The 24703-nt window shown below is 58.3% G+C and overlaps 1 protein-coding gene across 1 annotated transcript in view; it reads right to left on the reverse strand.

Annotated features, from left to right (window-relative positions):
* SIM2 (SIM bHLH transcription factor 2) overlaps window positions 1-24263 on the reverse strand; it is a 43395-nt gene extending 19132 nt beyond the window's left edge. The window contains exons 1-5 of the mRNA XM_070407215.1: window positions 24089-24263; window positions 16482-16564; window positions 13421-13510; window positions 6073-6181; window positions 1623-1708 (exon numbers count right to left, since the gene is read on the reverse strand). Of these exons, the coding sequence (XP_070263316.1) occupies window positions 1623-1708; window positions 6073-6181; window positions 13421-13510; window positions 16482-16564; window positions 24089-24263 (543 nt within the window). The remainder of the gene's footprint in view (window positions 1-1622; window positions 1709-6072; window positions 6182-13420; window positions 13511-16481; window positions 16565-24088) is intronic.
* Window positions 24264-24703: the final 440 nt, after the last annotated feature.

The following is a 24703-nucleotide window of genomic DNA, read 5'->3' on the forward strand; positions in this document are numbered from 1 at the left end:
GAGTGTTCCGAAGGTCACGCAGCTCCGCTCATGCAGCCTTGGGCCTCGATACTGGATTCGTTGATGCGAGCTCCATCAGTAACATCCCGTAAGGGCAGGGATGAGCCCTTCCAGAAGCCTCCCTCCAGGATCCCGAATGTATTCCCGTCCTTACAGCTGGAACGAATCTTTAAATCCTTCTAGACCAGTGGTCGGCAAACTCATTAGTCAACAGAGCCAAATATCAACAGTACAACGATTGAAATTTCTTTTGAGAGCCAAATTTTTTAAACTTAAACTATATAGATAGGTACATTGTTATTAACGTAATTAGGGTACTCCTAAGGCTTAGGAAGAGCCACACTCAAGGGGCCAAAGAGCCGCATGTGGCTCACGAGCCGCAGTTTGCCGACCACGGTTCTAGTCCATTCTCCCATTTCACTGATGAGGAAACTGAGGGCAAGGTAGGCGGTGTGTTTTGCTTAAGATTGGACGGTTAATAAGTGGCAGAAACAAGCCAAGACCCAGAGTCCAGAAGAATGCCTGTGGGTGCAGGACCGTACTGGGGGTTCCCCACGCCTAGGCCAAAGAGGCTTCGAGTCCGGGACAGCAACTAAGAAACGTAACCTCCAAACTACAAAACAGAGTGAGGTCAAGTCAATGCCAAGAGCTCCGAGTGCGGCTCCCAGGAGGGGCCCGAGGGGAGGGCGCAGGGGGAGGCAGACCCGGGGTGGGAGCACTGCACGGCTCCTCAGGGGACCTGCTCCCGGATCCCCGAGTCAGCCGGAGGGTGGGCACGTCAGGCAGAGAAAGGGGCCAGGGCGGGGCCGGAGCGGGGGTGAGGCGGGGTGTGCTGGGCTCGAGGGCCAGCTCTGCCGCTGACCAGCCTGCCTCCGGCTTGTTGGCTGGTGTCCTTGATGTAGAAGGGGGCCGACCACACTCCCTCCAAGGGCTGCTACGCGGTTAGATAACCCGCTAGACCAGTGGTTCTCAACCTTCTGGCCCTTTAAACACAGTTCCTCATGCTGTGACCCAACCATAGAATTATTTTCGTTGCTACTTCATAACTGTCATGTTGCTACTGTTATGAATCGTCATGTAAATATCTGATATGCAGGATGGTCTTAGGTGACCCCTGTGAAAGGGTCGTTCGACCGCCAAAGGGGTCGCGACCCACAGGTTGAGAACCGCTGCTCTAGACTCTCTCACGGTTACAGAAGGAGACGCTGCCGACCAAGCTCTGCTCTGCACTCCGAGTGGCTGCCCTGTCGCTGTTTGCGCAGCGCCGTCCTCACCGCTGGGCGTGGCCGACCTTCTGAGGAAAGGACATTTCTGGGCTCTGAATGCCCTGCGGCCCGGGACCCGGCCTGGACCACGCGGGTTCCGTTAGCTCAGGCAGACCGACCGTGTGCAGAGCAACCTCAGGTGCCAGGGTGAGTCCGCCCCGAGCCACGTGCCCTCCTGGTCCCCGGGAGGAACGGTGTCGGAGACGCCTGCTCTCACCCTGCCCTCTCAGCGGCGTCACTGCCGTGTGCAGGCCTGGGTCCCGTGCCCTCCTGTCTGCACGTGTTCTCGGTGTGAAGCAAAATACAGAACATTCCAGACCCAGGCCCCTCCCCCGCCCACCCACGGGCGCCTCGTACCTTGTATCCGCTGCAGGTCAGGCCCGCGTTCCTCTTCGCCAGGACGCACTTCATGCGGAGGAAGAAGGACCGCTCTATCTCGTACTCTGAAAGCAGGAGCCGGGTCAGATGGCCAGCTGTCCACCCTGCCCCCACCGTCACCCCAACAATGTCCATCACCCGCAGGACGCAGCCAGGGGCCTCGTCCCAGCAGCCCAGATGCCAGCCCGGAGAGACCTGCCTGTGGCCAGGCCTGGGTGGGGTGGGGGCTGGGGCGGTGTGGACGCCGTGGTCGGCACACTGTGGCTCACGAGCCACATGCGGCTCTTTGGCCCCTTAAGTGTGGCTCTTCCTAAGCCTTAGGAGTGCCCTAATTAAGTTAATAACAATGTACCCACCTATATAGTTTAAGTTTAAAAAATATGGCTCTCAAAAGAAATTTCAATCGTTGTACTGTTGATATTTGGCTCTGTTAACTAATGAGTTTGCTGACCACTGGACTAGGGGGTGCAGTCCTGGGTGGGGTGGGGGAGGGGGAGGCTGGGAACTGGGCAGTGGGGACTGGGTGAGGTGCAGAGCCGATCCCATCCGGCCTGGCTTCCACGTGCCCTGGGAAAAGATGGCTAGAAACAAAGCCACAGCAAGAACTTGGGACAGGCCAGCCTGGGGACACGTGAGGACTGTCCAGGCAAGGGCCCGCGTGGCACCACAGAGGCCTGGTGCCCAGAGAGTTGACCTGCCCTGGGGCAGGCGCCTGGGCCTACTAGGAGGCCTTTGACCCCCTGGGGCAGCAGATACCGAGTGCAGCCCTTTCCCGAGTGCAGCCGAGGGAGCCAACCCCTGGGCTCTCCCGCCAGCTGTGCCCCTGGGCCCTCCCGCCAGCTGTGCCCCTGGGCCCTCCCGCCAGCCATGCCCCTGGGCCCTCCCACCAGCTGTGCCCCTTCCCGCCAGCCGTGCCCCTGGGCCCTCCCGCCAGCCATGCCCCTGGGGCCTCCCACCAGCCATGCCCCTGGGGCCTCCCGCCAGCTGTGCCCCTGGGCCCTCCCGCCAGCCGTGCCCCTGGGCCCTCCCGCCAGCCGTGCCCCTGGGCTGAGACTGCCCGCAACGTGGAATGGGGGACAGGACCCAGCAGACCCGCTAGGCCAGGTTGAAGCTTTCGCCCTCACCCAGGGCCCTGGACGGACCTCCCTCCTGTCACTGTCCCCGCTGGGCCACCACCTGCCTTCCGTTCTCCCGCAGGCCTCAGCACAACCTCTGCCGTCGCTACTGCAAACCAGGCCCCCCGCCCCACAGGGACGCCCTCTGCTCAGTGAGGGACCAGCATCCGGGCACCCATGCCCACGTGCCCTGCCCTGGGGGAGGGACCAGCTCTCCAGGCACCCATGCCCATGTGCCCTGCCCTGGGGGAGGGACCAGCATCCGGGCACCCATGCCCACGTGCCCTGCCCTGGGGGAGGGACCAGCATCCGGGCACCCATGCCCACCTGCCCTGCCCTGGGGGAGGGACCAGCATCTGGGCACCCATGCCCACGTGCCCTGCCCTGGAGGAGGGACCAGCATCTGGGCACCCATGCCCACCTGCCCTGCCCTGGGGGAGGGGAGGTCACTCACTCTAAATACACAACCCCCGGGAGTGGTTAATAAATTACTTTTTAAAGAAAGGTTACCCCTGGGATTGGGCGTGCAGCCTCCACCCCCACCACCGAGGGCACGCCTAATGCCGGTAAGGGGTTCGCCGGAGAGGCACCCCCAGGTGGAGAGGCTGCCACATTACCCAAGATCCTCTGCACCTGGGGGTCAGGGGTCTGAGGGCATAGCTTCCCTTTAACACGGCGCCCATCTGCCCCATTGGTGGGGAGAGCCTGTTTCTCACCCAACCACCATACACACGGGGCCAGTTCCCACCCAGGAAAGCAAGTCTGCGGGGGACATGGGGGTGACAGCACGGTGAGCCCCAATCCCTCACTGTGAGCCCCAATCCCGCACTGTGAGCCCCAGCCCCTCACTGTGAGCCCCAATCTCGCACTGTGAGCCCCAATCCCACACTGTGAGCCCCAATCCCTCACTGTGAGCCCCAGCCCCGCACTGTGAGCCCCAATCCCTCACTGTGAGCCCCAATCCCACACTGTGAGCCCCAATCCTACACTGTGAGCCCCAATCCCTCACTGTGAGCCCCAATCCCGCACTGTGAGCCCCAATCCCACACTGTGAGCCCCAATCCCGCACTGTGAGCCCCAATCCCTCACTGTGAGCCCCAATCCCACACTGTGAGCCCCAATCCCTCACTGTGAGCCCCAATCCCACACTGTGAGCCCCAGCCCCTCACTGTGAGCCCCAATCCCGCACTGTGAGCCCCAATCCCGCACTGTGAGCCCCAGCCCCGCACTGTGAGCCCCAATCCCGCACTGTGAGCCCCAATCCCGCACTGTGAGCCCCAGCCCCTCACTGTGAGCCCCAATCCCTCACTGTGAGCCCCAATCCCGCACTGTGAGCCCCAATCCCGCACTGTGAGCCCCAGCCCCGCACTGTGAGCCCCAGTCCCGCACTGTGAGCCCCAGCCCCGCACTGTGAGCCCCAGCTGTGAGCCCCAGCCCCGCACTGTGAGCCCCAGTCCCGCACTGTGAGCCCCAGCCCCGCACTGTGAGCCCCAGCCCCGCACTGTGAGCCCCAGCCCCAGACTGTGAGCCCCAGTCCCACACTGTGAGCCCCAGTCCCACACTCTGAGCCCCAGTCCCTCACTGTGAGCCCCAATCCCGCACTGTGAGCCCCAGCCCCTCACTGTGAGCCCCAGCCCCTCACTGTGAGCCCCAGCCCCTCACTGTGAGCCCCAGCCCCACACTGTGAGCCCCAGCCCCGCACTGTGAGCCCCAATCCCACACTGTGAGCCCCAGTCCCTCACTGTGAGCCCCAATCCCGCACTGTGAGCCCCAGTCCCTCACTGTGAGCCCCAATCCCGCACTGTGAGCCCCAGCCCCGCACTGTGAGCCCCAATCCCGCACTGTGAGCCCCAATCCCGCACTGTGAGCCCCAGCCCCGCACTGTGAGCCCCAGCCCCGCACTGTGAGCCCTAATCCCGCACTGTGAGCCCTAATCCCGCACTGTGAGCCCCAGCCCCTCACTGTGAGCCCAACCCCACACTGTGAGCCCCAGTCCCACACACTCTGCTGTGGCCGGCAGCCGGGTGGCCTGCCCTGGGCCTGTGCTTCTCCGCAGTCCCTGCCTCGGCAGTGCCCACAGGAGCCGGGGAGGGGACCAGCATGTCCCCAAGGTTTGCTCACTGTCATTTTCTGCCCGGTTTTAACGAGCGGGGCCGTGGGGGGAAGGAAGGAGCCAGGGCGCTGGACAAGGCCCGCTCCCTCGCAGCAGCCCTGGATCTTTGGGAACAATGACAACCGGAGGCTCCGACGACTCTTTGGGCGTCCGTGTCTTCCCGTGAGAGTCAGTGTCCAGTGCCACATCCTCCCCTCAGACTCGGCGCCCCCCGCCCCACAGGGGTCTCGGCCACACAGGCCGCCACAGCCCCAGGCAGACCGGAGACCCTTGGCCCCCCGCCGGTTGGTCTCATTGGATGTCAGGGGAGTCACCAGGCCGGGCCTGGGACAGGCTCCGTGTCTTCCAAGCACACACGGCAGCTGTCACTGAAGGACCACCTGTGTCAGGACCTCTCCCTTCCGCACCAGCAGCCTCGCCCTGTCCGTGCTGACACGGGCCGACCACAGTGGGGACCCCGCCAGTCTGTGACATGACGGGGGGCTCAGGAGGAGGGCCATGTCCCCAATGGAGCTCGGCCAGTGGGATGGACCTGCCTCCGTCTAGACCGGGGCTTCTCACCTGATCTGTGTCGTGACAAGACCTACAAATCCCCATGCAGACTGCCGCCTCTGAGCGCATGAATGACACAGACGAGAACCAAACGGGTGGTTACCGTCGAACCGCAGTCGTTCCGGCATTAAAACAAGGGGGATGTGCGTGTCACCGTGCTGCTTTCTCAGCACAGTAAGGAACCTGACCCGGTCGTGGGGCCTTGGGACGCCTGACAGTTCCAAGGAGCAAAGGGAGGGGACGCAGCCTCCTGTCCACAATCCATACCCAAAGGAGACACTGGTTGCAACCAGAGGAATAAACATAATCTCCCCATTCGATCTCACAAGCTCACGTTCTAACCTCGGCCCCCTGGTTAAGGAGCCCGGCCCAGGCCTGTGTGGCCGGAAGGCTGGGCGCAGAGCACGTTAGGGAGTAGCCCTGGGCCACCCGCTTCCCCTCCCACCGGCACCCATCACAGCCACCAGCACCCGGCGGGGGCTCAGACGTGCTGCTTGACGGACAGAGGCACGAAGGCCAACCCCGCTCGGTGGGAGCCGCGGGCTCGCTGAGGCCCTGGCTGGGCAGTGCGGGGAGAGAGACCCTCAGGTCACACCCGAGAGCACCGCCTGGTTTTCCTGCTGGTTTCTTTCCGGCAGAGGAGACATACCTTGGAGCAGGTGATGGTGAAGGGGCTGGTGGGCCGCCAGCACGGCCGTCATCTCGTCGTGGTCGGACGGGTGGATGTACTCATAGATGCTGTTGCCCGTGAGCTCCACCTGCCGCAGAGGGAGGGGGTCAGGAGTCCTCCCGGGACTGCGGGGAGGGGGATGTCGTGCGGACCACAGGTCTGCGCCTGCAGGGACTCCGCGGACCGCCCACCCTCCTCCCGGCGCGGACACACCTGCCTTTTCCAAACCTTCTCCCACACTCTCCGCAAGGACAGAGAGGTTTGAGCTGAAAACAGAGTCCTGAGCAGGAGGAACTGGAGAGTGAAGGATGAAAAAGGTGAGCCATGGCCCAGCTGGCGTGGCTTAGCGGTTGAGCACTGACCTATGAACCAGGAGGTCAGGGTTCAATTCCCCGTCAGGGCACATGCCCGGGTTGCTGGCTCGATCCCCAGTTTGGGGTGCACAGGAGGCAGCCGATCAATGATTCTCTCTCATCATTGATGTTTCTCTCTCTCTCCCTCTCCCTTGCTCTCTGAAATCAATAAAAATGGTTTTTAAATTAAATAAAAAGAAAAGGTGTGTCAGAGGTGGGGACCCTCATGGTCTGGGCAGCAGCCTCCTGCTGCCTGAGGAGATGGTCAGCCATGGACCACAGCGAGGTCTCGGGAGCCTCGCCCCCTCGGAGGTGAGAGGCAGGAGCCGACCCACCCCTGAGGTTGCCCTTCTCCTGCAGCTCTGCTCCCGGGGCACCGCCGGGGAGACGCCTCGGGCCTCCTCGGCCCACGATGACTGTGCTGACCCCGGTTCCCACCTATGGGTGCGGCTGGGGCCCACCCCACGGAGCTATGTGACCCTGGGTTCAGACACCGCCCAACCCTGACACACCCCACAGAGGACAGACACCTGGAGGCGCGGCCGCGATGGGCAGCACCTGCTTTGCGGGGCCAGGGGGCCAGGACACCACCATCACGGTGACCTTCACACAGGGGTCCCAGCGATTCGCTTCTGAGCCCCGAGAAGTTTCTATATTCCCCCAACACGAGTGCCAGTGCCACCATCGGGAATGACAGTCTCCCGACCAGGCCCCCTCGCCCCTCACCCTTCCTGGCACGGGCACTGGTGGGCAACATTCTAGAAACTGCCGCCGGCCGTCAGAGCAGCCTCCTGAGCAGCCGTGTGGGTCCTACTTCGGAGGTGAGGACGGAGAGCCAGCGCACCCGGGATGGGTCAGGGGGCCCAGCGCAGGGATGGCACTTCCTCCACAGCCGGAGTAGCCCCCAAAGCCGAGTGGGAGAAGAAACTCAGGTTGGGCGGGGCACCGCCCGAGGGTGGCAGGGCCCCTGGGGTGGGCGTGCAGAACTCCAAGCCCTGCTCCGGGGCAGAGGGCCAGCTGAGCGAGGGCAGGCTCGCCAGCGCTGGTTCCACACCGCCCCCCCCCCCCCCCCCGCCGTATTTCTGTTGAGTGTGTTGTTGGGAGCCTCCTTGCCCTCAGCAGAGCAGAGAGGACCTGACCTTGCCATGGGGCAGCCCGGATGGTGCCACCTCACGCAGCAGGACTACCGGCCAAAGCCTTAATGGGGAGCGTCCCCACCTTTCCAAACCAGCGAGGCCACCAGCTCTTCCCCGGGGACCACAGGGAGGTGAAGGCATTCACCCCTCTCCTCGGAGCCAGGGCTTCCACTTTGTTCCAAAGCCTGAGATGCCCTTTCAGTCAGAGCAAATTACGTCCCTGGCCCGGGAAGTGACCTGGTCCCTGGCCCGGCGTTGTTCACAGTTCTAGTCTCTGTGTTATTCATAGAACTAGAGGCCCAGTGCACGAATTTGTGCATGGGTGGGGGGGTCCACCAGGCCGGCAAGGGGGCAGGGGCCATGGGCAGTTGGCCACCCCGCCCCCTGGTTGAACTCCCGGTTGAACTCACAGTCGAGGGGACAATTTGCATATTAGCTTTTTATTATATAGGATGTCTCCTTCCAATGTTGTGCAAACAGCCTTGGAGAGAATCCTGTAAGAAGGCCGCCCTGCCCACCCCCCGGCCTGGCTCTTTCCTAGCGACCCAATAGATGTTCGCCTCCATCCAAAGTTAGTACATGAGGCCCTAGCCAGTTTGGCTCAGTGGATAGAGCGTCGGCCTGTGGACTGAAGGGTCCCAGGCTCCACTCCAGCTAAGGGCACAAGCCCGGGTTGTGGGCTCGATCCCCAGTAGGGGGTGTGCAGGAGGCAGCCGATCAATGATTCTCTCTCATCATTGATGTTTCTATCTCTCTCTCCCTCTCCCTTCCTCTCTGACATCAATAAAAAAATATATATATTTCAAAGTTAGTACATGAGGCCATTAAAAAATAAGTAGCAAAAACGGCACATTCTTCAAGTCATTCCTACTCATCCTTACATTTAAATAACCTGGAACATGTAAGCCAGTCACTTGGGACCGGACGATCTTTTTTCTGGGGCAGTGGGAGACGCCTGGTGGGCTGTCAGGTATAAGGGAGTCATTGTTTTTATTGATTCCCAATTTCCATTGCTTATTTTAAAAATAAAAATAATTAAAACAAAATAGAATTTCTTTCTTAATCCTCACCCGAGGATATTTTCCCATTGATTTTTAGAGAGAGTGGAAGAGAGAAGGAAAGACAGAAATATCGGATGTGAGAGAAGCACATCGATTGTTTGTCTCCTGCTCGACCGACCAGGGCCCGGCTGGGGAGGAGCCTGCAACCGAGGTACATGCCCTTGACCGGAATCAGACCCAAAACCCTGATCCGGAACCCCTCAGTCGGAAGGCTGACGCTCTATCCACTGAGCACACCGGCTAGGGCCCAAATAGACTACTTTTGTGTTGGCCTATCATTTCTCCCCTACCTTTGTTTTTTTTTTTTTAGTGGGCGGGGGTGGTCATTCTGGTTTGCTCCAAGGTCTTACTTAGAAAAAAGGAACCTGTCTGCCTAGAGAAACAGCTTCGTGTACTTGCACAGGCCCTGCCCCTGGGCCTGTGGGGCTCTCATTAGCCGCTTCGGCCCAGAACAGCCTCTCTGCCCCCCATCCTCCATCCTCGCCCTCTGCGGCTGGAGCAGGAGCAGAGCGAAGGCCCTCGGACCAGACGCCTGGTTTTCTGAACATTCGGGTCAGTTCTGAAACCCGGAGGCTGTCGGGGAAGTAAAGCAGGCTCTGACACGGAAACGCTTTTAGGGAACACGTCTGCGATGATAAAGCAACGCTGACCTGGCTCGGAATCACAGCCGACGTGCGTTTCCTGTGTTTACATATCTCCGCGCGCCTCGGAACGCTGGAAGCAACGCGACTGCCTCGAAAAAAAAAAATTACGGCCGTCGCCATAAAACCCCAGGTCTCATCCATCAGCCGCATTAGCACAGACCCTCCGAGCGCCGCTCCAGCGTGGCAGACCCCGGAACTGCAAAACGGATTGCTTTCCTACCGAGAGCCTTTTTAATATTTTGCTGAATAGCTTTTCTTCCTGCCAAGAAAACGGCCCGGGATAAACTGCCCGAAGGGGGACATCCTGGGTCAGAGGGGGGGTGGGGGGGCGGCACCCCGCTCTCCAGACCCGCACGGTCCCGGTTTGTTGGTGTTTTGCTGACTACGGTAAATGAAGCGTTTTAAAATAAGGTGGTTTGAGCTTCAGGGTTCAAGTTATGTCAACAAACATAAAACGCTGCCCTTTCTCTTCATTTCAGAAGGGAACGGATCAGGCCCGCGGGCCCCCAGCAGCACCGGCTGTTTTTACGGCTGCGCTTCCGCTGCGATCGCAGATCCGCGGTTCCCTTCGGGGTCTCGGGGCAGCGACACTCATTTGAAAATGCCTGTGAGCCTCCTACATGCCATGCAGGGTGTGCGACGCTGTGAGGGAAGTTACAGCACATGGACGCCCACAACTGCTGGAGGCAGCACACAGCAGGTACACGGAGCTTTCTTGCTTCTTCAAATATAAGTGAATGACAGTAACCAAAAACCATGGAGTTCAACCACTTAATAAACTTGCGTGAATACCGAGTGCTCCCCCAACGCGGCCTCTGCGAATCGTTATGTGTGAGACATGTGTCCCCACCAAACAGAAGGCCCGGCCAGCAGCTGACTCTGTCTCCCAGCACCTGGGCCGCGGGCCGAGGCGAGAACTTGCATTTTGCGGTTGTCTCTGTCATTTTTCTTTTTTTTTTTTTTATGAAAATTTGACAGTAAGGATCGCTGTGTTCACTCATTTAAAAGTAAAAACAAACTTAAGAACTCTTCATATAAAGTCGATTTCTTATTCCAAACTTTTTAATAAGTTTAATAAAAGGCTTTGAATTGAGAAGGGCTTACAACACAATCATGTTCACACCCTCAACCCAATAACACTGATAGTTATTTAGGTAGTGCAGGTGGAGAAAAAAAAAACTACCACTGTGCTATGAATTACCACACAGGAAGGCAACCCAAGGAAGGGGGATATGTTCCCCAGACGCTGCTAGCATGGCGTTTCACCCTGAAACGGGAAAGATGGCACACGTAATGAAACCAGGTCACGGAGAGTCATGGAAAGTTCCGGAACACAGAAGGGCACTATGTAAACATAAGCTGGAAAGATAGCTGTTCCGATCGCTATTCCTCAGGAAACCCGTGTGAAGGTCACTCTTAGACTACGGGGTAACATTTTCTTAACATTTTTCTCTCTGGTGATTTGAAAAAATTCATTAAGCCTATGTTAATAAAGTTTTCGTGGCTGATACATTCGCCTGACTTTTTCCTAACAAAATAATCCAAAAGCAAAAAAAAAAAAAATTTATTTTAAAGAGAAGTTGGGTATTTGACATCCTCTCCGGTACTTTATTTTACTATTTAAGTGAAGAAGACAGAAAAAAATACACACTGTGATTCTGCCTAGATTGCCTGCTGCCCAGCTAATTGTGGGCAGGAGGCGGCCTCGAGGGGCAGTGTTTGCTGTTCTTATTTAACAGCTCACAGAACATGCCCGACGCGGGGCTCACTTCCGCGCCCGAGTGTTTTTGTAACTGAAGACTGATACCGAGAGGGTCCCGCCAAAGCCATCAGAAAAAAATATATGTCAGTTGTCCTGCACAGTTTGATACATCCTTTTCTGTGATCGGAACTTCCGGAAACATCTAGGCCAAAGGCATCTCTGAGTCTCTCTTGGGAAATGGTAGTGTATAACATGTTCCCTCCCCCTTCAAAATCACAGCACAAAATCGTATGTCTGCATTACGACCAGAAGTAAATGTAATTTTAATTGTGATTCTGCTCAGATGTCCCCTGTGGAGGTAAGAGTGGGCAGAGGCATATCTGTCACAATATTTGGGTCATTTTAACTGAAGAGAAAAATGACTGAGGGAGGGGTGTGGGGTTCGAGAGAGAGCAGCCACTGAGTGAGCTGGCATTTGCCGGTGTGTGCACAGTGCCTCGCGATGTGCAGGACATTCCTGGGACTAAGAGGCCTGTGTGTGCCCACCAAAGGGTGGCTGCCATCTGCGGCAACCTCTGTGCTATTTGAAGTACAACACTAATGAAACGGTGATGAGGCCTGGCTTTGTGTGGCTCTCTACAGTTCGTACCTCACATAAAATGGGCACTTTGATTTGTTTCTTACCACAATCCTGAAAGAGAGGAATTATTTTTCTTAAGCTATCACTCCAGAGGTTAAATACCTGCCCTATCAGACAACAAAAACCACATAACTGAATGCATTTCCCTTTTTGCTTTGGCTGCTAGGAAGCTCAGATTTAAACTTGCTATTCCATAACAGTAACTTCACCTAATCTAAAATATGTTTGACCGGTCATTTTTAAAGCATGTGACATGTTTTGTCTTGTCTGTGACATGACCAGACTAATCAAAGGTTTTATAAATCATGACTGGAAAAATTAAGTCAAGCCAGGAGTAGAAACCAGCTGGGCACCAGTAAAGGGTCTTAAATAATTATAAGTAGTGCCAGGTCAAAATTCAGAGAATAAAAACTTTGCAAAATAGGAAAAAAAAAATTAGTAAATTTCATGTCTCCAACAGCATTTTCCATTCTACAAGGACACTCACTACTCTCACGAGTCACGTTGTAAGAGCCAAGCCCTGGTCAATCCTATCTGGGAGACCTGGTTTCATAAAGAAGAGAAAAGAAAACACCGAAGAATTCTAATATGAGATGATTCACTTTAAAGAACTCTGCATACAAAACACATCGGCGCAGGGGATAAGGATAGACACACGTTGGGAGAGAAGGCTGGAAACAAATGACAGGTTTTAAAAAAACGTAAAGGCAGCAAAAGAAAAGGGATAGGCCAGATGCGATTTCCGAGCTGGTGATTTCGTTTCTCAATGAGAAAACCCGAGCCCCATTAGTTGGCACGTTTTATTTTGGCTCAACTACACAAGGGGCTGGTGCAACACAAACCATTCACGGGCCTCCTGGGAGCCCATTTCCTGCATCTGATTAATTCTAGTGTGATGGAAAAGCGCGCTCTGATAATTCCCAACGTAAAGAAACATTTAGTCCCCGTATGTTAAAAAAAAAAAAAAATGTGGCTTTTAGAACCCTGTTCCACACCTGCTAACTCAGAAACGCGAGTGGCAACCATCAGTTCGCGTCCCCCCATCCGGACCCACCCGCCACCGGCCCAGGCTGCAGCCAAATTCCCCCCGCAAGCCCCCGGCTGGACCGGGATAAGGAAAGCCGAGTGCTGTTCTTCCCTCTGGGGGATGAGCCCCTTTTTAAAAAATGGTTCCAGAAAAATCAGTAATATTTAAATGTTCTGAAGAAACCAGGACCTTGCTGTGCAAAACAGTAGTAAACTGCGTTTTATGAGTTTCTATCACAAGCATATAAAATGCTTTACTGAAACGACCACTGAACTGGAAAAACTCAGGAAAAATTACCCTGAATTCCATGTGAACACTCATAAATCTCCCCCCCCCCTTCTCTCTCCCCAAACCACATGCTGCATAAAATCCACGTCTTCCACCAGCTTTCCACTCGCTCTCACAGCAACGACAATTCCACGTGCAGGCCACCGAACATGGGCTAAAGACTCTGCCTCCGTGGAGCCCCTGCGAGCGACAGAGAGCCCGCTGGACTCTCAGAGGCCGGGCCGCTGAGCGGAACCTCCGGACAAGGCTGGCTGTCGCCAGGACGGGCTGGTCATTAACCCCACAGGAAAGAGGAAGGGAAAAAGTGGAAGGGAACACGGGGAAGGAAAGCCCCGCGGGACGGCCTGAGAAGAGGGTTTTGGGATTTGGGGTCCTGCTGGTTCACCAAAGCAGGTGCTTGAACACATGGTCACGCTGGGTCGTCCACCAACACACGCTTCGCACTGAGGCTGCACATGCAAGCAGGTACCACCTACCTGGGACAGGCCCAGATGGACCGAGGCTGTTTCCGATATGTACATGATTTTGCCATCGGATGCTACCACGAAAACAAAGCCATCCAAGGTCTGGAAGAGAAAAAGTGTCCGGGTCAGAGACGACAGGTCTACGTTAGGGTTAAACCTCGTAACTGTCCTCTCTCTGGGATGGAGGGGGATTGTATAAAATATTATCACCAGCACGTATTTGTCAAATGCAGAAAACAGAGCCCAGCCCCGGAAGGGCTGTAAGTTACACCAAAGTGCAGTCCCCGCACCAGGCTTTCAAACGCTTTTAAAGCGCTGTAAAAACAGTCTTACACGCACATCGCAAAAATCAGGCAAAACGTTCGGAGAATTCCTGTCATACCCAGTTTAAATGTAGTAGCTTTATTGTTCGGGGTTATTTTAGCACTTAGCACAAATCCGGAGTTCTATGGTGCTTAGGGGACAATCGGCCACTATATAGACCATTTTATGTCATAATTGGCAGTGTTTATACCACGAGGACATATGCTTTATTTGCCACGATCTTCTAGTTACCGCTAAGTACCATTTGAATAATAAATTCCAAACACTACCACTCCCCAGAAAAGAAAATACCGGGTTATTTGAACAGACTATGTCTACAGAATTAATTATCTCAAATAACCTTTGCAAAATTCAAGGAGAAGAAGTATCAATTTCTAAAAAAAATTAAAACTACCTACATGGTGTTCTGATTTTGCCAGCGTTGGATAGCCCTCAAAAAAATAAAGGAAAATTATAAGAGGTAATGAAGACAAATAAAAAGGTACTGAACATATTTATGTGTGGCAAGGACAAAAAAAAACACACACACCTCTAAGTTGTTTTTGAAAAAGGAAACTGCATTTTATTTACCCATTCATATTTTAGATCCAGGACCAAAGAAAAGCAATAAAATTGGTGAAGGATCCATACAACCCACAATGCTGCCCCCATAAAAAATATTCCAAATTAATTTCTGGCCACAAATTCTATTTTTACAGCATGTAATTGAAACCAGATTACCTTTGGCTTTTTTTCTAAATACCCCCCTCCTATGGAGGGGGACCTAAAAAGAATGTAGCAGAAATGAAACTTGGAAGATGCCCTGACATTCTCTTCTCAAACAGAGTTTTTGTTGCAAAAATTCTTTGCCAAGGAAACTCTCATTCCCTTTCCCTCCGCTGAGGTGGAATCAACATCCTGATTAGAAGCCTGACTTCCCCGCTTCTAACTCAGCTACAGCATTTTTCCCCCCAGTTAAACGCCCGCCCTTTCACAAATATCAACGACAGGGCACTCTCCAAAGCTGTCCGCGTTTGGGCACATTTTGCATTCTTGCCTGACTCCGAAATCCTTAAAGAGAGGCATTAACGAAACCGGCTCGGACAGGGAGCCATATGAGTAAAAGAAAAATTATCATAATCAAATTCTGCAGGTTGCCAGCAGTAGCTAAAAATAATATCCTTGATGGAGAAGCCGGGTGCGCCGTCACAGCCTCCGATTCGCCTGCGTGTGTGCAAACGGCCAGGGCGCTCGTCCGCGCTCCCCGCGGAATTAACTAAAGGAACGGGCGGCGGCGCGGGACCGGAGTCTGTTGACTTTGCCGCCGGGCTCTCGCCGGGGCTCCCAGGCACTTAGCTGTCCCCATATTAGTGTCACTTATAATTCGCAGGAGCATGGAACATGGAAAACACCGCGGGGCCGGGGCTGGGGCCGGTGGGCGGGCGGCGCGGGAAGGGCTCCAGGAGCACCATTACCCGCGGCCGCCACCCCGCGCTGCGTCCTCAAAGCTTCAGGTTTCAAACATCCCCGGACCCGCGCTGCCCGGCGCACGCATTTTGGAAACATCAATCACACTCGGACATTCGGGGCCAACGAGTTTTGAAAAGATCTGCTTCTTCCCAACGCGGAGCTCGCGGCTGACTCCGACCCAAGTCACCGCGTCCTGCCGCCAACTTTTTTCTCTCTCCTTTAAAGAAAACACAAAATAGCAGGAGGAAATGCGAAGTGGCTCTCGGCAGGAAAGGCACTTCTCGTGGCAGAGACGGATGGCGGAGGGCGGGAGCGGAATGAATGGGTCGTTGAGGAGGCTCTGGAGAGGGCGTTTGAAAGGCTGAAACCCAGCCCCAGCCGCCGACTCGGAATTGGCCCTGGAATTGGCCGGCCGTGCGCCCCGACCCGGCGGGGGAAACCCCAGGCCCGGGGCAGCTAAGAGCTGAGGACTGAACTGGGGGCGCTGAGTGGTTGACCACAAACCAACAAGGGCTCCTTCCCTCCGTGAGCCAGGCGCCTCCGGAGGCCGCAGCACGTCCTGAGCCCACGGCTCAAGCGCCGGACCATTTGGATTGAACCTCGCTCCCTCGCTTGCTGTGTGACCTCGGGCGTGTTGCCTAACCTCTCTGTGCCTCAACTGCCTCCTCTTAAAAAAAAAATGGAGTTCAGAATAGAGCGCATTCTAGGTGGGTGGGGAGGCCAGAGGATGCAGTAAGATTGAGAACAGAATCTGGCCGGTAACAAACGCTCAGTCAATCCCAGCTGTTAATCTTCTATCAGCGATGGGTCTCTCCTTTACGCAACCCTTCCCAACACACACAACCCTGGTTCAGAGCGCCCTGACCTGCTCCGCTGGCTCCAGCGCCTGGCACAGCCTCAGGCACAGCGCAAGGCTCCCTAACAATGGTGGGGGGCGGGAGAGTTAAGGTTGGAAAGGATTTAACCACACCCAGGGTCGCCCTAAGGCCTAGACAGTGTCCCCAGGGCTGATGGACAGTGTGGGACTGGGCCGGGGAGGCTCTGGTTGAGCTGAGTCCACAAGGTCCCGCCGCCTGGGTGCAGCGTGCGAGCGCTGGCGGGTGAGGAACCGCTGGCTCCGAGGTCCAGCACCGCCTCGGGCTGCCTCAGCCTCTGCAGCTGGTGGCGGCCTGTGGGTCCGCTCCTACTCCTACCGGAGGGAAGAAACCTCCCCACGGGTGTTGGGGTCACAGGGGAGCACCACCCAGGCCCGGCCAGTGCTGCTGGCAGCCATGACCCCCTCCCCCAGGCACCCTCCTACCTGCAGCAAGTGCGACCCCAGCTCCTTGGCGACACTGTCCAGGGGCCCCGCGCGGCTCGGCTGTCCCCACGCGTCTCCTAGACCTGGGCCGGGGGACAGAGCAAATCAGTAACCTGCAGGGCCTGCCCGAGCCCCAAACCCGTCACTCCCGGCGCCCGGCCGCCCCCACGGCCTCAATGAAAACGCAAAAGGCCTGGGCGGGTTTCCTCCAAAGCCAGGTTCCCAGCCCTCCCGCGCCCGCAGCTCGCGTGGGCCGCCCACGTGCTCGCGGCTCTGAAATTGCCTGTTATTACGTGAAATGCCACAAAATAACCTAATTTGCTTGGTCCAACGAGGCTGTCCTCGCCGCCAAACGCGGACACCGCCTTGACCCGTAAGGATGGCCTCTGGACCCTCCCTCCCTCCCCGCGGCCCGCAACTGCATTTTCCGGGTGAGGCCGGCACCTGGGGAACAGACCGTCGGTCCCCGAGTCCTTCCGAGTCCTTCCGCGGGGCGGCCGGCCTCCCCAGGTAGCGCTGCGCCCCATGCGAGGCGGCCGAGGCTAACCCTAACCCTTCCCTTCCATGGAAAACGCCCCCAGCTCCGGCCGTGCGGGGCGGCTGTGGGTCCCGCTGGCGCGTCCGCCTTCCCGGCGGTGACCTCCGGGCCAGAGCGGCCCCCTGCCCGCTGCGCGACCCTCTTGGGGACCAGAGCCAGGAACCTGGCGCAGCCACAGATAATCTTCGGGTCCGCGGTCCCAAAGCCCTTGAGGACGGTGGCGAGTGATGGACAGGGAGTCTGGGGCAGGCGCGTGGGTCTCCCCCTGTCCCCGAGGGAACCCGGGTGGAAGCGCACCCCCGCGGGAGGGAGCCGCGGCCTGGGCCCCACAGCGGCTTTGGGGACCCTTCTCCACTAACTTTGTTCGGCAAAAAAATGAAAAACCACCACCTTTTCTTTTTCCTCCCGGGCTCCAGGAATTAGGGGCTTATCCGGGTCCCCCCAGAAGGAGCTAATCTCCAAATATCCCCACCCCCGTGTGACTGCCTTCAGCCTCCCCCAGCGCTCCTACCCCTCCCCTCCCAGGGGTGACCGCAGCCCCCCCCCCCCCCCAACGCCTGTCCATGGGCAGTAGCAGCATGTCCTCCACACCGGAAAGGACACCATTTACCCCCACCCCACCCCCAGGCTTGAATGAAGAAAGAATTTCATAAAGACCCAGGAATTCAGCTTTCCGAAAATGGACGGATGCACCCTGGTAACTGTCCTTTCCCGCCCTTCCGGGCTCAGTGGTGCCCTGGCCTTGGCTTCTGGAAGGATCCCTGCCCAGTGACCTGGGAAGGTCTACACCCTTGGGAATGGCCCCCACACCAGACCCCCCCACCCCAACAGCCTGTGGGAGGCTCTGGCCTCACCTGGGAACGTGCCCTGGGTAACGGGGTGCCCTGGACAATTTCTGAGGAATTCAGATGACCTGCCACTTGCAGAGAGCCTGTCCCTCCCTCACTATCATCTCCCAGTGCTGGCCAGGGCCTCCGTGCTGCCCGAGGAGATGTGGTCAGAATGCTCCTTCCAGCCCTGGTGGTGGGAGTGGAGGCGGGGTGGGGGCGAGAAGTTTCCCTCACATCCCACTCTGTGTCACCCCACCCAGGATCCCCTGTGCACCCCACCCAGGGTGACGGCTGCCAGCTCTTCCATTAGAAACCACAGTGGGCGATGCCTTTTTACTCGGCCTATAAAAACCTACTTTGGGCAGAAGACAAGATTAATAAAGTAAGGTTTGTAACCAATATGCACCCCAAAAGTGAGGTGCTGTGTGTGTGTGTGTGTGTGTGTGTGTGTGTGTGTGGCCCTTATCTGGAAATAACAAAGGGCTTTGAAAGAAAAATGGGGGAGGAGGGCTGAGCTCTTCCGAGGGTGTCAGCCTGTGGCCGCTGTCCTGCCCAAACCTGGGAGCCTCCCGCTCAGTGAGGGCAGCAGCCCAGCCAGAGTCCTAAGCCCACCTGTGGCTTCCCAGCCACCAGGGTCTGGGTCCCTCTGGCCTACAGCAGGGAAACCGCAGGGGACTCCCTGCTGCTGGGAATCCCACCAGGTCAGGGGGAGGGGGAAAGGCCCAGGCATCCCCTTCCCTCTGCCTTCCAGGGTTTGTGGGCTCCCAACGCCTTGCACTCAGCTGGGCTCGCTGCTCAGTGTAAACCCTGCCCCCCACGGCCATGGAAGCTTTCTAAGGTCCCTCCGTCTGACATGCAGTCATCCAGCAACCAGCTCTGAGCACCCACCCAGCCTCCAGGGCCACACAAATAAGACGCTTTCCCAGGGGACACCAGGGCTTCACCTCCCCTGCCTCCTCCCTCCTTTAAAAATGCCAGCTGGGCCGGTCTGGATGGGCTAGTGCCCTGGCCAGCAGCCTTTATGTCTCACCTGTGAAGTGGGGGTGTTGCGGGATGGAATGAGCTAAACTCACAGGTGCCAAGCGGAGAGCCAGTCCAGCTGCGGCTGCCACCCTGGTGGTCTGGCCTCCTCTCTCTCTCCCACCCCTTCCCTGCCTCCAGCCTTCTCTGCCTCCCCTCCCCCCAGGACCACCCCCTCTCCCAGAAAGGGGATGTGACACGGGGGAGCTTGGCCTCCCCATGACTGGGGGCCATCTGAAGACTCAAGTTCCCACTCTCCATTTGCAAATACTCCAAAGTCAAGAAGGGGTGGGGGGGGGGCGGTGTAAGGACCGGCTGCTGCTGGGCCCTCTTCTCCACGGCCATCCGGCCATCCGTCCTCTCCCCAAGCCGGGGAGCCAGCATCTACTGCCTGTCACTCCCCTCCATGAGCCCCCTACCACCACCACCACCACACACACACACACACACACACACACACACACACACACAGACACACAGAGGCAGGGCTCGAGCAACACCCCCCTCCACCCTCCGACAGCAGGCTGGGGAGACTGTGTGAAGAGCGTGGGCCTCTGGCCTTGCTGCTCTTCACCCTTCTCCTGCCTTAGATGCTGCATCTCCCTGGGCTCCCTGCAAATCCCAGCCTTGCTCCAAACCGTCAGTCACACGCCGCAGGGACCAGGTGTGAGGGGGTGGTAGGTAGGGGTGCCCCAAAAAGGCCATGCAAGCACCCGGGGTAGGGGAGGGAAGGGGGCTTCCAGCTTGCCCTGCTGTTATGGTCAGACAACAGATGCAAGACCACCCCCTCCCCACCCCTGATGCTCAGACCTAAGGGTGGGATGGAGCATCGGCCACGACACAGCGTGACAGGGGGCCAGGCCTCCAACAGCGGGCTAGGCCGCCATGTGCACCGAGTCCCGGGACTGAATAAGCTGCACTGAGCTCCAGTTCTGCCTCCAAGTGCCAGCCCCGGAGCATACCCTCGGCCCAGACCTACCCCCACCAGGCAGGAGATTCTGCTCTGAGTCGGAGCTTCGAGCTTCCCCTCCGGGACCCAGGCACACGGCCTGGCAGGCTCCCAAGTAGAGATGGGAGAGGGTACAAAAGCCCAAATTCTAAAAACTAAGTCTATTTTTTAAAAAACTACATTATTTCAGGTTGCGTATAGAAAGGCCTTAGCTCTGTAACCCATGTCTGTTCAGGTGTGTCTGCTCTCACCAAATCCTCTGAATCAAAACGTTTAGATTCCGGATGACAATTTCTAAGACGGCGCCCTCCTCCCTGGCGCTGGAATGTGTGTGTGGGGGGGGGGGGATAGGGGCGGGAATGGGGGTGCTGCCTAAATCTAAAGGCACACAGACCCCACACTGGAGTAACCAGGCCTCCAACCCGCTTCTGTTGTGTGTGAACGAGGCTTCCGCTTCTTTTAAGCAAAAGGCTGCGATAAGCGTTCCAGGTCCTCCCCATCTTGCACCCACACAGACTGGGTCCTCAGGCCTGGGAGTGGGGAGGTCAGCCTCAGTTCCCAACTCCATTCCTGACCCGGACCTCTGGCCAGTTCCTCCTGCGGGCCCTGACGGGGACTTGCAAGGGCTTCCCCTCCCTCCCCCACCCCCCACCCCAGGAGGTCAAATCTCTGCTCCGAGGGTTAGGCCATGGAGCCCCTGCAGCTCCAACGCTGTGGGGCCTCCTGCAGCCACTGCCCAGCACCTGATGGCGGAGCTGGCCCTGGGCCACGGCCACTATGGACAGCAGCAGAGTGCGTCCACCCTGGGTGCTTCGGGCTCTCCTGGAGGAAAGGCCCATGGGAATGGCAAGGAGGGCAGGCAGACCCTGGGCCCCAGTGCCTCCCTGAGCCCCGCACCCCCGCCTCCCCAACCACCCATAACTCAAAGTTTTCATGAGTCCATTTCAAGAGCCAACCTTGCTCTTCTGCCCTCTTCCCTACCCATCTGGCCCCCACTTCTTAGTCTTAGGGGAGAAAATGTCCAGGTCCAGAAAATAGCGAGTCTTGCCATTGGGGGGTCCACGGAGGGAGGCACACCGCCCGTGGAAGTCGCCTGTGGCTAGGGACACGCAGGCAGTGAGCTCATAGGAAGCATGACTGGGGTAAGAACTGGTCTGATTTCCACCCACCCAGCCAGGCTCCTCGCATGGATCTCAGGAACCCTGTGCAGCCCATTTCACAGACAAGGAGACCGAGGTCTAGTGGGGCAGCTTGACAGAGCAGAGCCATGGAAGGCCCAGCTCCTGCCGCCTCCCTCTGACCGGCCCCTGGGCTCCCTATTCCCTCTTCCTGCCCCTGGGACTCAGGATGGAAGGGAGAGCCAGGCACAGGCTTGCTCTTGCCCTTCCTGTGGGGCCTGGGGGAACCCTCCTAGGAAAGGTTCCTCTGGAGAGTCCTGTGGTTCCTTCAGCTTCTGCTGCTCTGTTTCTGACTCCCGAAGTCCTAGACCCTTCTTCCCAGGGCCCTGCCTGCTCTGGGGCTACGGAGCAGTGAGGCCGTGCTTGGCAGGTTGGTTCTGCTGGGTGTCTTGCCATCGGAGGCCGAGAGCCCTGCAGATCCGGGAGCTCCGCACCGCCCAGGACGGCTGTGGCCCTAAAACCCGCCGGATGCTTGCGCCCTGACCCCGTGGCTCTGTGCTGCCTCCCTCCAATCTGGAACCACATCCCCAGTGCAGACCCTAACCCCAGAACAGGTTAAATCAATTACAGCGCCTCTTCGCACCGCCCTTGGGAGCTACTGCAGAGACAAGCCAGGCATTTAGCATAATTGAGCGCTTTCTAAACTCCCCCGGCACCTGCGTCACAACTCCTTGTCCCAAAACTGATTTGAGGGAAAACAGTGCGGCCGCCCAGAGGTGCGGGCCAGAGGCCTCTGGGTGCAAAGACGAGTCCAGAGGCTGCCTGTCCACCCTCCAGGCCAGCGCCCCCCCTCCGGCGCTGCAGGAGAGTCGGGTCAGAACCACCCCCTCCCTCTCCCCTGGGGTTGGCTCCCCAGCAGGGTCAGGGCCCTTTCCCACACTCTAGGGCAGTGATGCGAACCTTTTGAGCTCGGAGTGTCAGCATTTTGAAAAACCCTAACTTAACTCTGGTGCCGTGTCACATATAGAAATTTTTTGATATTTGCAACCATAGTAAAACAAAGACTTATATTTTTGATATTTATTTTATATATTTAAATGCCATTTAACAAAGAAAAATCAACCCAAAAAATGAGTGTCATAGGTTCGCCATCACTGCCCTAGGACCAAACAGCTCCCTCCCGGCTGCTCCTGGAATTCCAACCTCCCATCACCCCTGAGGCTCACAGCTAGGCCACTGCTGAACCGAACCGCACAGGGGCCAGCAGCAGGCTCAGGGCCACGCAATTCTGGGCCCAGACACCTGGAGACTGGTTTCCAGGGCGGAACGCAGAGCCCCCATTTAACTCTCTGCAGCAGCAGACCCGCAGCTTCCTAATTCTTAGCAGGTTTTCCTGGAAATCCCCCGAACAGCCTTCAGCTTCCAATCAGCCCTCCTCCTTCAGACCTCCCTTCTACCTCATTTCTGGCTTATTTGAAATCTGTTGGCAACCAGTCATGAAATAGATCTTCGGATTGTTTCTTCGTATGTAATTTCCAATGGGGGCAGAGGAAGTGGGGCCCTTGTCTGGGCCCACACCTCCCTGTAGCATTCGGATAAAAAAAAAAACACCAGCTCAAGGGGACACACCGGTTAGCACCCTGCTTCCCGGGTGTGAAGGATCCGGCCAGTGTAAAACCTGATCCTCTTCGAATTTTCATGGAAACCTCAACTGCAGGGGAATCACCTTTGCTTCTGGGTGGAGGGGTCCCCGTTGGCGGACAAATAGCCGCCCCGGCTCAGCCGCTCCTCCAGAGATCAGGGTGTGAAAGGGAACGGAGGCAGACGGGCTCGGGCTTCTGCTCCCCGGAGGAAAGCGCCCAGCGACTGCAGGCCCAGCTGGGAGGCACCCGGAGGCCAGGCCACTGCTTCCGGCTGCCGGCTCCCGGCTCCCCAGCCAGCCACGGAGCAAGCCGGAGGCCGAGCTGAGAGCTGAGCTGGCCGGGCCCTCACCGCTCCACCCGGAGGTGGTGTGAGTGCAGCTCCAGACCCAGAGGAGACTGTAGCCAGCTCAGCACCGCGGAGATGAAAGTGCTGAGCTTACGGCTGGGCCGGCTGGGCCCATACTCTGGCCGGTGCGGCCTCAGTGGCCCAGGAGCTGGCTTCGGAGGACACCTGTAGCGCTCCGCAGAGACCCTTCATGCTCCCTACTCACTCGGGGTTTCTGGGGCTCAGAGCTGACTCAGCCGGACTCAGCCCTGTGGACCCTCGGCTGGCGGCCGGAGGTCCTGGGCACCCGTCACGCCAAGTGTGGGGTCTCTGGCGCTAGGCAGCCACAATCCCCCAGGGCGCACAGCCGCTGCAGGGGCCTTGGTTCAGAACCACCGGGACGACCCAAAGCAAAGGTGCGGTGACCAGGCCTCCCAGTCCCGCGGTGCCCGCGGCTGCCGCTGCCGTGGTCACTGGGTCACCTGCAGGCCAGTGCTGGCAGAGAATGCGGCCAAAACACCCCAACATTTCCCACCACCACGAGTCTGAGGACCCTGCGCTCCGGAGACCCTTGCCCCACGGCACCTGCCCCTGTGGGTTTGTAATTCCAATCCGGAAACAGGACTGCTCGGACCTGCCTGCCATTTCCCCCTCATCGCCTGGCTCTCTCTCCCGCCTGCTCCGGGCTCAACACTCGCCCTCTTCAAACCCTGACCTCCCGAGCCCCAGCCCCAGGAAGGGAGCAGAGAAGGGCATCAGAGAGGCCGAGACTGAGGCCGGCCCCCAGGGTGCTCTGCGGGCACTGGGCCTACAGGCCGGACATGGGTGCCTCCACTCTCCGCAGGGCGCACATGCTCCCCTCCGCGGAAGGAGAGAGAGAAGGGAAAGAAGGAAAGAGTAAAAGGGAACTAGGTAAAGAAAGGAAAGGGAGGGAATGGAGGTTGGCAGGGTGGAGCAGCGCGCTCACAGATCGGATCCCGTCCGCCGAGCCCTAGGCCAGGAGGTGGTTTGGTCTCGGGGCTCCAAGGCCCTGGCCCTTGTCCTGAGCAGGAGCCGGAGCCCCTGGCCCGGCCTCCCCAAGACTCCCGGGACGACTGGGAGGACGGAGCGGCCCCTCCGGACCAGCTGGGGCCAAGGCCGCGGGGCGCCCCAGCTCTCCCCGCCGCGCCGCGCCGAGGCCTCACCTTCGGGGAAGACGGCGCGCATCTTCAGGTAGCTGGTGGTGAGCCGGATGATGGACGCCTTGTCCAGCTGCGAGGTGATGGCCGACGGCAGCGGGAGCAGCTTGGCCAGCTCGTAGAACTCGCCATTCTCCTTCTCCCTCCTGGTCTTGGCCGCATTCTTGGACTTCTCCTTCATCGCGCCTCGGCTCCGGGCATATTAGCCCCGGCCGTGCCCAGGCCGCGCGGTCCCGCTCCGGCTGCCGCGGCGGCGACCGGAAGGTCCAGGTGGGTCCGGGGCGCCGGCCGCGGGCAGGTGCGCGGGGCCGGCCCGGGGCGCCGCGCTCCTCCCGCCCGGCCGGGCGCAGCCTCCTCGGGGCTCGGCTGTGCGGCGGAGCCGGGGCCCTGACTGCGCGCGGCCGCTCGCTCTTCCTTTCTCGCTGCGTCTCCCGCGCGTCGCTTTCCGCGGGGGGCGGACCGGCCGGCGAGGAGGCGGAGGTGCCGTCTAGTCCGTGACCGAGGACTCGTCCCCGCGGTCCCGGGGCCTCTCCGGGCGGGAGGGCGGCGAGGGCGGCGGCCGCGGAGCCATGGAGCGGAGGCGAGCGGAGGGGAGCGGGCGGCGGCGGCGGGCCGGGCCGG

The sequence above is a fragment of the Myotis yumanensis genome, unplaced genomic scaffold (genome assembly GCF_028538775.1).
Source record: "Myotis yumanensis isolate MYYU_CA2020_CCGP unplaced genomic scaffold, mMyoYum1.0.hap1 SCAF_2, whole genome shotgun sequence".
In the NCBI taxonomy this organism is placed as follows: Eukaryota; Metazoa; Chordata; class Mammalia; order Chiroptera; family Vespertilionidae; genus Myotis; species Myotis yumanensis.